This window comes from Eschrichtius robustus, chromosome 4, assembly GCF_028021215.1.
Source record: "Eschrichtius robustus isolate mEscRob2 chromosome 4, mEscRob2.pri, whole genome shotgun sequence".
Classification (NCBI taxonomy): domain Eukaryota; kingdom Metazoa; phylum Chordata; class Mammalia; order Artiodactyla; family Eschrichtiidae; genus Eschrichtius; species Eschrichtius robustus.
The window spans coordinates 133,090,342-133,106,610 of NC_090827.1; the positions used below are offsets into that span (position 1 = coordinate 133,090,342).

General features: G+C 35.5%; 1 protein-coding gene across 7 annotated transcripts in view; it reads left to right on the forward strand.

Moving 5' to 3' along the window:
- Window positions 1-16,269, forward strand: part of BLTP1 (bridge-like lipid transfer protein family member 1) — a 211,242-nt gene that overhangs the window by 54,128 nt on the left and 140,845 nt on the right. For all 7 annotated transcript variants that reach the window (XM_068543392.1, XM_068543385.1, XM_068543389.1 and 4 more), the window contains 7 exons: window positions 1,418-1,509; window positions 2,828-2,945; window positions 9,440-9,595; window positions 9,893-9,990; window positions 13,214-13,392; window positions 13,559-13,665; window positions 14,650-14,855. In XM_068543392.1, coding sequence (XP_068399493.1) covers window positions 1,418-1,509; window positions 2,828-2,945; window positions 9,440-9,595; window positions 9,893-9,990; window positions 13,214-13,392; window positions 13,559-13,665; window positions 14,650-14,855 — 956 coding nt within the window. The remainder of the gene's footprint in view (window positions 1-1,417; window positions 1,510-2,827; window positions 2,946-9,439; window positions 9,596-9,892; window positions 9,991-13,213; window positions 13,393-13,558; window positions 13,666-14,649; window positions 14,856-16,269) is intronic.

A 16,269-nucleotide genomic window follows, 5' to 3' on the forward strand; every position in this document is an offset into this window, starting at 1 on the left:
TGTGGCTCGCGGGCTCTAGAGCGCAGGCTCAGCACTTGTGGTGCACAAGCTTAGTTGCTCCGCGGTACGTGGGATCTTCCCGGACCAGGGCTTGAACCCGTGTCCCCTGCATTGGCAGGCGGATTCTTAACCACTGTGCCACCAGGGAAGTCCCTCTGCCTTTTTAAACTGATGATGCATATAGGAAATAATATTTGTACAGATTTTGGGGGGGTACATTTATTGGTGCGCTGGGGTAAAGGGACCATCTGAGGACTGAGGCGTCAATATCTTGAGCATATACCTATTATGAATTCATGGGAAGTGCCACAGCACACTAACTGTTGAACTGAATGAGTTAAGTGTCTAAGGAAAACCCAGTCAAGTTCTTGGTAAAGGTTAGGTGGCTTTTAAGATGACTGTCTTCAAAGGGAAAAATAGACTTAGTTCTTGGACAATAACAAAATGTAATTCGAAAACATTTGAAAACTGGTCCCAGAGATTCAGGTGTTTAGGGAAAAAAAAATGCCCAGAGCAGGATGCATGTTGAATTAGCCATATAAGAATGATCATAGTGTTAGTGTTCATAGGAGGGCAGTCCATCAAGAAAAGAAGTGAAATACTCTGAACCTTTCTGCTTTTATTCAGAATGGGGCTGTGTTGTTTGGTGACTGTCACTATGTAAGGAATAGTTTTTTTGTTTAGCAACTGTCATTACACACTTTTTTAATAATTTATTTGTGCAATCTCCTGACTTCTCTCCTACCTATCCTTGCCCTGATGGGTGTATTTTGAACAAGGATATGATATATTAGATCCATCCTATTCCCTTTTTTTTTTTTATACTGTCTTTTCTACAGACAGATTTCAGACTCTTTGAAGTCATTTAGTGAAAGGGTCTGTCCTGGGTGGTGGAGTAGATTTGGATTTCTAGCATTGCCTGTCTGTAGCTATGACTAACTCAAGATTTTCTTATTGGGATATTCAAAGCCATGTTTTCAATACCTCTATAATAAAGCTGGTGTTTTAATTTCCAAAAAGAAAAAGAAAAAAAAGCAACTGTCATTACATAAGGGGTAGTTGAAAATGATGAATATATGTACCCTTGAGTCAGTGAAAAAAAGACATGGGAGCAGTCTTAAATATTTGCACACTATCATATGGAAAATAGACTTGTAGTTTTGCACTGGAAAGCAGAGTCAGGATAGACCTTATATGAAGATGGAACTCTTTTCCATCAGAGCTGTCCGAAATGAGATAGGTTACATATTAGATAGTATACTCCACATTATTGGGGGTGTATTTAAATAGTGACTGATTACCATTTTTCAGGAATTCCTTCTTTGTGTGGTGGGGGAATTTGTTTCCAGTCTAAAATTTTTAATTATATGTATATATTTCTTTAGGTTGTTAATTTTTATGTTTTCACTTATTTTAGGTTACACCCCTGCGATTAAAGGACAACTCTTACATGTTGATGCCACTACCAGCATGCAATACCGGACTCTTTTAGAAGCAGAAATGTTAGCAGTAAGTCTAGAGTATATGTTGATATGCCTACATCCATAAAATACAAATTTGGTTTTAATTTTTTAATATAAAATTTTAATGGGCAGGAGGTCATCAAATGGTCAGTCTTCTCATTCAAGAACGACCAGATGCTCTTGACCATGTTTTTGGGAAGAGGGGTAGATTCCCAATGCTGTGGACTCCCTTTGGCATCTCTCTGTTGCTCTTCTTTTGGGGGAAATGAATATAAGGCAACACTACATGGGTTTTTGGCCTTTAAAAATGCGAAAAGTTCTCGGTGTATTGCTTTTAAACTTCATTATATGGCTAGACTAGCTGTCTCCTATGCTGTAAGTAAGATAATTTTTTACTCTATGTTTTCTGGCACCATCAGATTCTTTCTCAGGGCTTAATAATTCATTGTCCTTTTTTACTTGATGAATAAGGTAAAAGGAAGAAAATGTTATTGATACCCTGAATTGCTCCATATTAGAAACAGAATAAATATGGAAATGCTCCTGATTGAAAACTGCAGGTCGGGAACTCATTAATCAAGCAGATTATTATTTTTTCTCAGGGACGACAACAATAACAACAATAATAACAAAAGTCACTGCATAGAATGGCTGATATTTAGAGAGGATTCTTTTATATTAGATGATATCATTAGGTCCTTAATTGCTTGTCTAAACAACCATATTTATATATGATATATGTAAATTAAGAAGAAAATTTTGCAATTACCAAGAATATAATGAATACTATAAATATGAATATTCAGCATTTTAATGAATTCCTGAGCTATTGCTGATAAATGGTGCTGTGCAATAACGGTATTCCTTGCCAGGCAGCTCTTGCCTTTGCAGAATTGCCAAGCTTTGGCAGGTGGAATATACCACAAAGCATCATGTCAGATTCATAACTACTGTGCTGTCAAATGAGAACCGAGGAGGCACTGGTGGCCAAACTTCTGTGTGACAGTATGCATTGCCCTCTACCCTGCCTGACCCTGAGCCTCTCACTTAACAGATTACATTTAAAGAAGAGTTAATGAAGTTGGCTGTTACTCTGTTTGTTCAGCTACAGTATCAAAACTGTAGCCTGATTTGTTCTTAAAGTTTTTTGGCCACATCATGGCTTAGTATTTCAAGGAGCTGGATGTAACCATGGATACTGACCTTTAGCCACAGCAATATTAAAATCTCTAAGGGACATTCTCTTTGGCTCAGTAGGAAAGTAAGTTTTAATTACTCGCCGGTTTGTGCGAGTTCATTTCTAATGCTGTCACACAATGTCATATTTTAACCTCTGACATTTTTACTTAACATTTGGTTTGCAGTTTCACATCAATGCCAGCTACCCCCGAATATGGAACATGCCACAGACATGGCAGTGTGAATTAGAGGTTTATAAAGCCACCTACCACTTCATCTTTGCACAGAAGAATTTCTTCACAGGTAATTTTCTAATAAGTGTAAATACAATGAGATTTGAGATTTATCATAGTGAACTTGTTTATAGTCAATAAGTTTTGCTTTTAGATTCAACGTAGGGACTTGATGACACAATTCATACTTTCTTTTACACTTCTTTTGGGGCCAAGTTTATCAAAGGAAAAACTTAAATATACATGTTCTGTGCTGTCTTCTAACCCAAACAAGGAAAATATGAACCCAAAATTGAGCTTAGGAGGAAGTGCAAGAACTCATTTTTGTGTCACTTCAGTGGGGGATAAGTTGGGGAAGATGAATCAGTTTCTTTCTCTTCCTGAATTAGGCATCATCGTGGCTTTATTATTTTGTTTTAGTTAGTAATCCACAGACAGTATATTCAAATAGTCAAATATGTTATTTTTATATTTGGAGTCCCTACTTAACTCCTTTCTGTTGGCATGTATAATTGAGTTGATGCTATCATTAGGTGGAAAAAATTCTTTTATTTCTTGCAGCATGTTATGATAGCTACTCATTATTTTATGATTATGGGAACATGTGGTCTTAGTCTCTGAATGACATAAATATTGCTACATAAAAATAAGCATTTTTTGAGCCTTTCTGTAAGAAGTTTAGCCAGACTTGGTCTGCTTTTCTAGGATCAGTGGCTACCCCAGAACTCCTAATATTTGCTTGACTGATTGCTGCGTTTATCTGTTCGTCCATCCACCCACCCATCGTTTACAAGCATTCTGTGCTGAGTACTAATGTTTGTGGGTATAGCAGTGATTAAGATATTCACAGGTTTCCCTGTCCTGACATTACTTACTAGCAATATGATGTTGGCCAAATTTCCTAATTGTTTAAGCTTCAGTTTCCTTATCTGTGAAATAGGGATAACAATTTCTGACCTAATTTTGCTATTGCTAGAGTTTTGGCCTTTTATAATAATGCCATTACTATAATATGTTCAATCATTAGTCTTCTATATTTGTTTTTTGCTTTGATCAGGAGCCTTATCATGGGGATTAGATAGAATGATTCTGTATTTTTGCAGTTGTATAATTCTTCTCCAAGGCTCAAGTCAAGGTCCCAGTAGTAGAAACTTTGACAGAGTCCTTGGCAAGTTAAATTTTTGTCAGTGAAGCTGAACATTGAATAAGTACTACTTAATTCAGATTTATGAAAAAAATAATAGCTAAAACTTACAGTGTGTATTAGTGTCTGTCTCTGTTCTAAGCAGTTTCACATATTCAATCATTAAATCCTCATAATAATTCTCTGAGGTCAATTTTATTATCATTATCCTTATTTTACAGATGAGGGCAGTGAGTTACAGAGTGGTTAAGCAATTTGTCCAGGGTTACATGACTAAGTCAAGCTAGGATTCCAAACCCAAATAGTCTGGTTCAAGAATCTGTTTTTATATAGATAGCTTCTTTGCATAGTCTTTTCCTTCTCACTTAAGATTTTATCATTTCTAACTTTGCTAATCTTTTAAAATAGATTCCAGTTGCTTTCTTTCTTTTTAGACTTTTTTTTTTTGAAATTCACGTTCTTTTATTTATTTATTTATGACTGTGTTGAGTCTTCGTTTCTGTGCGAGGGCTTTCTCCAGTTGCGGCAAGTGGGGACCACTCTTCATCGCGGTGCGCGGGCCTCTCACCATCGCGGCCTCTCTTGTTGCGGAGCACAGGCTCCAGACGTGCCAGCTCAGTAATTGTGGCTCACGGGCCCAGTTGCTCCGTGGCATGTAGGATCTTCCCAGACCAGGGCTCGAACCCGTGTCCCCTGCATTGGCAGGCAGACTCTCAACCACTGCGCCACCAGGGAAGCCCTAGACTTTTTAAATTATAAATTATTTAATTTATTTGAACTTAAAGAAAAAACCCACTATTTTCAAGCATTCAATACTTCACATTGTTTTTCCTCCAGAATTTCACAATCTCAGACTTTAGCAGTGCTAAGAATACTTGGAGTAGAAGTATAAATTTCTCACAATTTAAACTTTATTTTGTAGTAGCGCTTACATTTAGACTGAATATTGTATTAGTTAAACAAGTACACATTTCCTAAATTACAATTGTGTTTTTTCTTAAATTATTTTCTTTCTCTGACTCTAATCTTTATGCTTATACCTATTTAACTTCACTTTTTTAGTTATTTTTTTCTAAAATTTATTTGGAGAAATTTAAAAAATATAGAAAGGTACAAAACTTAAGTTCTCATCTCCCAGATTTAACAGCTATAACATTTAGATATATTACTTCTGAAATCTTTCTAGAGTCCTTCAAAAACTTATTTATTCTTTAAAAAAGATACTATCAGAGAGTGATATTAATTTAGCCTTGGAGAGAACATACTTGGTCATAGTGTTTGAATTGCTTTTCTCTTTTCTCAGTTTTACATTTCTCTGTTGACAGATTTTTGCAGAAAATAAATTATCTATTTGGTGTGAGGGAATACCTAATATGCCTCAAGAGCCATTCTCATGCCAGTTACTAGTGGGATAAAATTGTTCTTAAGAGATTTCAATGTGGGACAGAGATCTCTTCATGATAAGTACAATATATAGCCTCAGGAGTGAAAGATGTAAAACAAAGGCAGAAGTGAAGTCTTTACAGGCAATAATGAAATTGACTTAGGTTTACTCTGATAATGGGAGAAGAAGACAATATAACGGTATTGCAAAGCCCCAGTACCAGGTGATGGACATTTTGTAGGGTGTTGACCTATCAACTGAATTATAAAGTGAGTTGTAGATGAGTTTTTTCCCAGACTAACATTTAGATTACCAACTTCACAACTTTTAAAATTTTGTTATCTAAATGATTAAGGCCGTCATCAAGAAAGTACTTCCAAATAAATATATTTGTTTGGTAAGACCATCTGGTAATAAGAGCAGCTTTTGGTTTAAAGAGAAATACACATTGGAAGTAGTTTTTGAGGTTCCTAGTAAAAATATTTTGTTACCATAATTTTTAATATTTTTCAGTAAAGATATTATATAAGCTGGTAGGGAAACTATATTGCAGAATATACTGATGTTTAGATAAGATATTAAAAAAACTAATAAGACATTAAAATAGAAATTGGCTAAAAACTATAAAATTATGTTGGTTTCCTTAGATGATCAGTAGATTATTTGAACTTGTGTTTATTTTACTAGCAATTATAGCTCAGTCTTTTAAGTAGTACTATGAGGTAGATAAATGCAACCAGTGTAAGTTGAGAGTCACTTATTAATAATGATTCAAAACAAATATAAGCCATGATCTCAACGCAGAGAGAACTTATAGGGATATCGCTTATGGGAATTTATTTATCAATCTCAAGTATATTGGCATGTGCAGTACTAGACTTAGACAAATAAAACAATACCTAACAGTATATATATACACACACACACACACACACACACACACACACACACACATTGAGTGCAAGCATGAATTTCAAAGCTGACAAATGCATGTAAGACGTGGATACAGAGGAAATCAATACAGTCTGAAGATAATTAGAGAAAGTAAGGAAGGACATTAAGATTGGAAATGGTCTTTGTAAATGAACTCAGTAATATTAACTAAAATTTGCATAGTATGTTTTCATAAAACATTCCAAAGCATGTTCATTGGTATCATCTTCACAACAACTCTGAAAAGGGATAGCTGTCATTGTTATCCTTGAGTTAACAATGATGAAATTGAAGAAACATTCAATGACTTGGGCAGACTCATGAAGCTAGTAAGTGCAAGAGACATTTAAGAACAATTTTTTGACTGTAGTAGCCTCTGTACTGTCTCTGTAGTGTCATGCTGTTGTTAAAGATGGTTAGAGTTTTCCTGCAACAAAGAGGTTACCAAAGAGTGTGTTCATTTTAGAAAGGATGAATAGTTTGAGTAAAAGTGCAGAACCAAAAATGTTTATGAGGAAGAAAAGTGTGAAAATCAGCTTGATGAATGGTGAATTTGTATTGTGTAGTTGGCTAATCCCAGAGATGACTTTTGGGCATCTCTTAAGTGCTGAACACTGTGTTAAAGAATAAAGTTAGATAGTAGGGATGCAGTCAGGTTAGTTAGGTAGGGCGGTATGTAGAAGTAAAATTTTAGAAGTAGGCGTAGATACTATAAGGTATGATGAGCTACTGTGATTGCTTGTTAAATGAAATAAAAGTATATTTAAAGTAAAATCGTTAAGTGGAAATTTCCATTCTAGTCTTAGAACAGGTTAATAGCCATACGCCTTTTATCGTTGATATAGTAAAACTGCATCTTACTAAGATTAATTTAAATTGTTATTGAAATTTGATATCAAATGTATTATTTTGCCATTTTATCAAGAGAGGAGTCTCTCTAATATATGTGCACAAGTTTCTGTACATTGCAGCTAAATTTTATGTATTTATTTATTTTATTTATTTATTTTTTAATTATTAGCACCTTTATTATTTATTTATTTATTTATTTTTTTGGCTGTGTTGGGTCTTCGTTTCTGTGCGAGGGCTTCCTCTAGTTGCGGCAAGCGGGGGCCACTCTTCATCCCGGTGCGCGGGCCTCTCACTATCGTGGCCTCTCTTGTTGCAGAGCACAGGCTGCAGACGCTCAGGCTCAGTAGTTGTGGCTCACGGGCCCAGTTGCTCCGCAGCATGGGATCTTCCCAGACCAGGGCTCGAACCCGTGTCCCCTGCATTAGCAGGCAGATTCTCAACCACTGCACCACCAGGGAAGCCCCTGCAGCTAAATTTTAAATGAGTTCATATGATATTTGACTTCTGATTTCATTACTGAATCTAATATTTTTTAGTTTAAAGATGTCCTTTAAAATTCAAAGAAAACTACTTTAAATATTTAAGTATTTTTGCCTATTATTTTCCTTAGAATATCTTTAATACTAAGTGCTAGTGTTTGTGGAGTGCTTATCTTGTGGCAGTTTCTGTGCTAAAAGTTCACATATATAATCTAAATTCTCACAGTAGGTCTGTGAAGTTGTCCCCATTTTGTAAAAGAGAAAACTGATAACATTTCAGTCATTTGTTCAAGATTATGTAACTAATAAAATGATAAAGCCACAATTTAAACCCAGGACTGTCTGGTTGTCAGAGTTTGTGCTATAACAATGGTACTTGTAGTTGTTTCCCTCTCTCCAATACACAAAGTTCTGATTTTATAGCACTGTGTTATGTACTGTGAGTATACAAAGATGAGCTTGACACCTTTTAGGAGGAGACCATTTATTGAAGGACATCCTTGCTGGGAGTATACAATGCATGCAATAATGTGAATGCCAGAGGAAAAGTAGAGGAAAGCACTGTGATAGAACAGGACTAACGTCTTTATATAAAGACTTTTTGCTTATTGAGGTTAAAAAAAAAAAAAATCAAGGTACGAAAGGATAAGCAGACTAAGAACTATGAACTAGGAGCTGACTATGAACACAATTTTAAAAAACAACACTTAAACCAACAAATCAGCAATACAGTAAATCAGCAGTCAACAAAGATGACTGACTGTAAGTCTAAGGCCAAGTCTTTGTTTTGTTCACATTGTATTCCCACAGTCTAAAACAGAGTCTGGCACACATTAGACATTCTGTAGGTATTTGTTTTGTGAATAAAACAACACGAATAATGTTCAACCCTACCTGTAAATAAGAAATTCAATTAAAGTGAGAGAGCATTTTTCAATTACCAATTATCAAGCCGCATCACCCCCACTCCCGGCCCCCCCCCCCACACCCGCCCAAAACAAAAATAGAGAAAGGGAGAGAGGTAGAAAGAAATATAATGCAGGAGCAGGTACGGTGAAATGGATAGTTGACCGTACATTTCTAATAGGAGCATAAATGGATCTACTACTCTTGGAAAGAAGTTTTGTGATTTATAATAGCCTTAAAAACTTTCATAAACTTTGACCTAGCAAATCCATTTTTTAAATCTATCCTGACAAAATAATCCTGAATACGTAAAATATCTTGCATGAAAATATTCATGATAACATTATATATAACAAAAATTTGAAAAAAGTCTAAATATCCAAGTACAGCAAATGGTTAAGTAAATCTTTGCAAATCTTTTTAATGAACAAAATTTTTGTTAATGTGTACGAAATAAGATGGCAACATTTTGAGTTCAGTGAAAAAAAGTAATATAACTTGTACGTCTAGGATAGTGTAAAAATCTACATCGAAAAAAGAACTAGGATGAGATACATCCACAATGTTAGGTATTTTGGTAACAGAATATCAGGTAATTTTTTTCCCCTTTTTTATCTTCTGAAGTTTCTTTAAAAACATAACAGGCATATGAAATGCGTAAACGTTTTTTTTATTTGGAACGCTGATTAGTCAGTAAGCGTTTTTACTGTCCAATCATTTAGCTACATCTTAATCACCTTTTAATATTTTGGTATAAAAGTTCATTTTCGATAACAACAGGAAAGTTTTTGGTGTTAGAATATTTTTATTTTGTTTTCTGAATTTCAATTAATTTTACATTCTGTCTCCTGCCTCAATAATTGTAGATTTAATTCAAGACTGGTCGAGCGATAGTGCTCCAGACATTTTTTCATTTGTTCCATTTACGTGGAATTTTAAAATCATGTTTCATCAGTTTGAAATGATTTGGGCAGCTAATCAGCACAATTGGATTGACTGTTCCACTAAACAACAGGAAAATGGTAAGTACGTTTTAAAAATTAGGTTAGTATTCTGTTCATTAAGACAAATAACCAACGAAGAGAACTGGTATTGGTTTTTGTGGTTTTAATAGATACTAGAATTGATCTTTTTTTCCATTGTCTTAGAAGACTCTCAGAAAACTAGTTCAGAATTTGTATCACACTAAGCATATTAAATTTAATTTTGTTTAGGTGTGTATTTAAGGCAGTTTTTGTTTAAAATTTTTTTGAAATCAGAAGTAAATTTCTTTTTCTTTTTCTTTTTCTTTTTCTTTTTTTTTTTTTTTTTTTTTGCAGTGTACCTGGCAGCCTGTGGGCAAACACTAAACATTGATTTCTCTTTGCCGTTTACGGACTTCGTTCCAGCCGCATGTAATACCAGGTTCTCTTTAAGAGTACGTATAATTGGATACATTGTTTATTCCACAATGTTTATTAGTAAGTTGGATTTCCCAGCCCTTACCTTTACTCTCTCCTGCCCATCCTGTTGCCACCCTGAAGTATTTTGGTTTTCCACCATTGTTCACTGACTTCAGTGGCACAGCATTGCCCGTTTCTTTTTTGTAGTTAAATGTAATATTCTGCCTTTCCCCTAAGTTCCCCAAGTTCCCCTAAGAAGTTGGGCAGTAACTTGAAAAGATATGTGTACCCCAGTGTTCATAGCAGCATTATTTACAACAGCCAAGATACGGAAGTGACCTCAGTGCCCATTGACAGATGAATGGATAAAGAAGATGTAGTATATATACTCACTGGAGTATTACTCAGCCATAAGAAAGAATGAGACCTTGCCATTTATGATGTGGATGACCTGGAGGGGTATTATGCTTAGTGAAATAAGTCAAACAGAGAAAGACAAATACTGTATGTTTTCACTTATATTTGGAATCTAAAAAACGAAACAAATGAACAGATAAAACAGAAATGGACTTCCAGATACAGAAGACAAACTAGTGGTTACCAGAGTGGGGAGGGGAAGGAGGAGGGGTGAAATAGGTGAAGGAGATTAAGAGGTATAAACTGCCAGTTATAAAATAAGTAAGTCACGGGGATGTAATGTACAGCCCTGGGAATACAGTCAATATTTTATAATAACTTTGTATTGATATAGCATATAATCCATTAAAACACTGAATTGTGTTATACAACTGAAATGAATATAATATTGTAAATCAACTATACTTCTATTAAAAAAAAAAAAAAAGCTGGGCAAAAAAAAAAAGAAATTCCTTGAGTCGATTATTTTGTTAGAGCTCATTTCTGACCTCTGTGACTAATCTATGTGTTCTCTTAAGAACTTATTCTAGCTCTAATATTAGTCTGTGAACTGGATTTTACATTTCTCTATACAGTTGACACTTGACCAGTGTGGAGGTTAGGGACGCTGACCCTCCCTGCCATCATAAATCCGTGTGCAACTTAGAGTCAGTTCTCCTTATATCCTCCATGTCCTTGGTTCCTCTGTATCTGAGGTTCAGCATCTGCAGATTCAACCAACCACAGATTGTGTAGGACTGTAGTATTTACTGTTGAAAAAACGTCCATGTGTAAGTGGCCTGTGCAGTTCAAACTTGTGTTGTTCAAGGGTCAGCTGTATTTCATTCCTAATTTTAACCATGAATTCAAGGAATAAACCCCGTGATCCAAAAGCCAGCTCTTAGGAGTTCAAAATTCATGGTACACCTAACTTTAAGGCATACAATCATTAGTAGTTGTAGTATTGATGGAGGTTATGAAGGTAAAAAATAGCAACAATAATAAGATCAGCCAGCAAGTATTAACATCTTCTTTGTGCTGGACACTACTCCAAGTGCTTTATGTGTAGTAACTCATTTAATCGTTCTCAGAACAACCCTCTTGAAGTAGTTGTTATTATCTGCATTTACAGAATAGGAAACTGAGGAGGCAAGTTTATGTAACTTGTCATATAGCTAGTGAGTGACCAAGTTAGAATTCGAACCCAGGCAGTATAGTTTAGGGCTCCACTCTTTTAATCACCCCACTGTGCTGCCTGTTAAGAAACCAAGCATCGGGCTTCCCTGGTGGCGCAGTGGTTGAGGGTCTGCCTGCCAATGCAGGGGACACGGGTTCGAGCCCTGGTCTGGGAGGATCCCACGTGCCGCGGAGCAACTGGGCCCGTGAGCCACAACTACTGAGCCTGAGCGTCTGGAGCCTGTGCTCCGCGACAAGAGAGGCCGCGACAGTGAGAGGCCCGCGCACCGCGATGAAGAGTGGCCCCCGCTTGCCGCAACTAGAGAAAGCCCTCGCACAGAAACGAAGACCCAACACAGCCAAAAATAAAAATAATAAATAAATAATAAATTAAAAAAAATTTTTTTAAAAAAGAAACCAAGCATCAAAATGAGCAAAGATTCAGGGACCTATAAGGAAAAATAGGATATGTTCTGTATTTTTAAAAATATGATTGTCTATTTGATTCTAGTAAGTCTTGGTTCCTTAAAAGGCAGTTGAGGAACCAAGACTTACTAGAATCAAATAGACAATCATATTTTTAAAAATACAGAACATATTCCACCTGAGCTTATATTAGCTGATTTTTAATTTTTTTTTTACTGAGTTACATGTGAAATATCCAAGGAAACCCATGGAAGATAATCTTCTTACTATTTTCTAGAAACTGTGCTGTTTATTTCCCTGATTTTTTTTTTTTTTTTTAAGATTTATTTATTTTATTGATTGATTGATTGGTTGCTATGTTGGGTCTTCGTTTCTGTGCGAGGGCTTTCTCTAGTTGCGGCAAGCGGGGGCCACTCTTCATCGCGGTGCGCGGGCCTCTCACTATCGCGGCCTCTCTTGTTACGGAGCACAGGCTCCAGACGCGCAGGCTCAGTAGCTGTGGCTCACGGGCCTAGTTGCTCCGCGGCATGTGGGATCTTCCCAGACCAGGGCTCGAACCCGTGTCCCCTGCATTAGCAGGCAGATTCTTAACCACTGCGCCACCAGGGAAGCCCCTATTTCCCTGATTTTTTTTTCTTGACTTTCTTTTTCTTAGAGATTTTATTTTTATTATTATCTTTTTTAAAGAAGGTTAATTAATTAATTAATTTATTTATTTATTATTTTTGGCTGTGTTGGGTCTTCGTTGCTGCACGTGGGCTTTCTCTAGTTGCTGAGAGCAGGGGCTACTCTTCGTTGTGGTGCACGGGCTTCTCATTGCGGTGGCTTCTCTTATTGTGGAACACGGGCCCTAGGCGCGCGGGCTTCAGTAGTTGTGGCACTCAGGCTCCGTAGTTCTGGCTCGTGGGCCCTAGAGCGCAGGCTCAGTAGTTGTGGCACACAGGTTTAGTTGCTCCGTGGCATGTGGGATCTTCCTGGACCAGGGCTCGAACCCATGTCCCCTGCATTGGCAGGCGGATTCCTAACCACTGCGCCACCAGGGAAGTCCCTTTCTTGACTTTCTAAGCAGAATTTAGTTTCAGTCAATGTAAGATCTTATTCCAGTTACATACTTGATTATTCAATGTAAAACCTGCCATTTCAAATTTATGTTTATTTTCTGTTTAATTGATTATTATAGATAAGCTTGCCTGTAAATAGTAACCTAACAAATTTATGTACCTATTTTGTTACTTTGGGTTATTATAAATTATTTTTTAGGGAGAAGATGTTGATCTTCATTTGTTTCTACCAGACTGCCACCCTAGTAAATATTCATTGTTTATGCTGGTAAGGAATTGCCACCCAAATAAAATGACTCATGATACTGGTATTCCTGCTGAATGTCAAAGTGGCCAGAAAACAGTTAAACCAAAATGGCGGAACATTACTCAAGAAAAGTAAGTACTTAATATTAGTGATCTAAGTATTTTGTGTTTATGTGGAGAAATTACTCTTCTAATTCTTTAAAAGAATGACAGGAAAATTTGATTATCTGTAACTGGTGTCTGTATACAATCAAAGGAATAAGTACCAGACTAGAAACTTTATTTTTACTCTTCAAAGGGCTGGTTGGGTTGAATGCTGGACTGTCCCAAGTGTCATGCTTACAATTGATTACACATGGCATCCAATTTATCCACAAAAAGCAGATGAACAGCTAAAACAGTCATGTAAGTGTTTTTATATAATTTGTATGTTGAAATATCTAGTGTTATAATTGATAAACATCAAAGATACAAGGAGAAATTAAAAATGTTTGGAAATGCATCTATTGGCAATTTTATACATTTAAAATCTTTTAAGGATTTTGGTATAATTACAGCTAACTTTCGTTGAGCATTTACTATATATCAAGTACTAGGCCAAGCTGTTTCCTGGTTTACTTTATCTCATTTAACTCTTGAAGCAACTCTGTGGGATAGATGTTATAATTATTATTGTCATTGTAGAGTTGAAGAAATATGCTCAGAGAAAGTAAGTAATTTTCTCAAGGTCTGCTGAGCTAGAAGCAGCAGAGCTGGAGTATGAAGTTAGGTATATGTAAATCTATATATTTAAAGCGCTTGATTTTGTGAAATGTTAGTTTCTTTAATGCATATTGACAACTGTCATATCATTTATAGTTTCCCTGGGGCTTAAGTGCTGCTTTATTTGGATCCAAAGTGGAATTAGAGTCAAGTGATATTTTCTGTGTATTTTTCCAGTGAGTTAAGTTTTTAAGCATAGTTTTTGTAACTTTCTCATATGTATATGTTGATAATGTCACACTGCATTTGAATAGCTGTTTATGTGAAAATAACTTCATAGTTTAATGCCTAAGTATAGTTAAAGCCTAATTGTGACCCAGATTTACAGTATATTGACAGAACTTGATGAGAATGTTGCCTTTGTTAATGGGAACTTATCATCGATTCTTTGAAGTTTGATTTGTGTATTTTTATACACATTTCAATGAAGTCCATTCTTTATTGCATTCTTAACTATTAGTCTTTCAAGTTTGTTTTCATTATATACTACAGATATTTTATCAACATTAGTTGCTTTCATATTTGCAAAATAGAATTTCTTAGTGACTAGTTCTTTGAAGAACTTTTAAGAGGTGCTTTCCTCCCGCACCCCTCAAACATTATTCTTTTTTCCTCAATTTATTCCAGTGTCAGAAATGGAAGAAACAATGCTATCTGTATTAAGACCATCCCAGAAAACAGACAGAGTTGTTTCTTCTCCCTCTACTTCTTCACGTCCACCTGTTGATCCCTCAGAGCTTCCACCTGATAAGCTTCACGTAGAAATGGAACTTTCTCCAGATTCTCAGATAACTCTCTATGGACCTCTATTAAATGCCTTTCTATGTATAAAGGTAAGAATTTTAAAAGAACCTCCATATTTTTAAACATAGGAAAAGCAGTTAACATCTAATTGAAATTGAGACCATTTGAAATGGCCAATTATATGATTTAAAGTATTTAGGATATATTATATATGTCAACTAGGTTTGTGGTGTTAGACCCAATTATAAAATTATTTATTAAAAATTGTGTACTCCTCAGTTTAGCATTTTTTATTTTGAGCAATTAGTGTGTTCTAGGAGTTGTGCTAGTTGCTAAAGATACAGATGATATAGCATCCGTCCTTAAGAAGATAAGCTAGAGGGATATAGCAGGATAGATATATATATATGGACAATTTTAACACATTGTAATTAATGCGGCAGTAGAAGTATAAAAGAACTTTGTTATCTGAGGATAACTGTATCAGGAAAAGGCTACTTCAAGTGAGTCTATTAAAAACCAACAACTTTATTTCACGGTAAGTAATAAGCAAAGATTTGTTTGGAGCTCTATCTTGAAAATTGAAGCAAATATGTGAGAATGAATTCATTTCAGAGTATGACAAATTTAGGGTCTGAAGAAATATGCACTACTTCTTTGAGCAAAGACCAAATCATGCGTTGATTCATTTTGGTATAATTTTTACAGTGAAATTGTATGACTGCATAGTGTGATAGCACTTTAAGGTTGCTGTCTGGAGCATGATTATGAAGAGAGGCTATTTTAAGAAAAATATTTGAGCACTTTTTCAGTTTTCTATATGTCATTTTTATTCTTTTGATACTCACATCATACTTTTAAAAAGTCCCTAGCAAGTCATCACTAATTCTTGTTGATTTATTCCTTTTTTATAGGTAACTTCTCTAAGCCTTCCAGATTTTCACTTATCACTGATAGTTTTACCTGTGATTAGAGCAGTTATCCAACATCACATTCAGCTACTTCATGAAATTTTGCATTTTTCCAGGATTTTGCAAATTCACTTTGCTTTAGATTTTCATTGTGCCATTGGTTATTTACTACATCTGATAATCAAAGAGAGACCAATTGTCCAAACATTACCAATCATGAGCCTTAGAGTTAGTTGTAGTGTGGATGTTTGTGTGAGTCTAATTTTATCAATGCTTACTTATTTGCTTCCTTTTGTAATTTCATAATTGTAGAGGTTTGGATATTGAATGCTTAGCTAACAAGGAATCCCTTAATGTACAGTAACAGGAGTACATAATTCTGGAAAGGGTCTAGGATGAGCAAGGTTGGCCAGGGAAGGACAATCAAGGTTTGTTAGCAAAGGCTCTCTAGAAGAAGTACTGGCTGAATAAATTTTGAAGTTTTGTAAAATCTCAGTATTTGAGTTACTGTATTATATTTACTAAAAACTACCATATAGCATCAGATGATGTAATTTAAGGTAAAAGGTGCAAGGGAAAATGTGTTTAATAT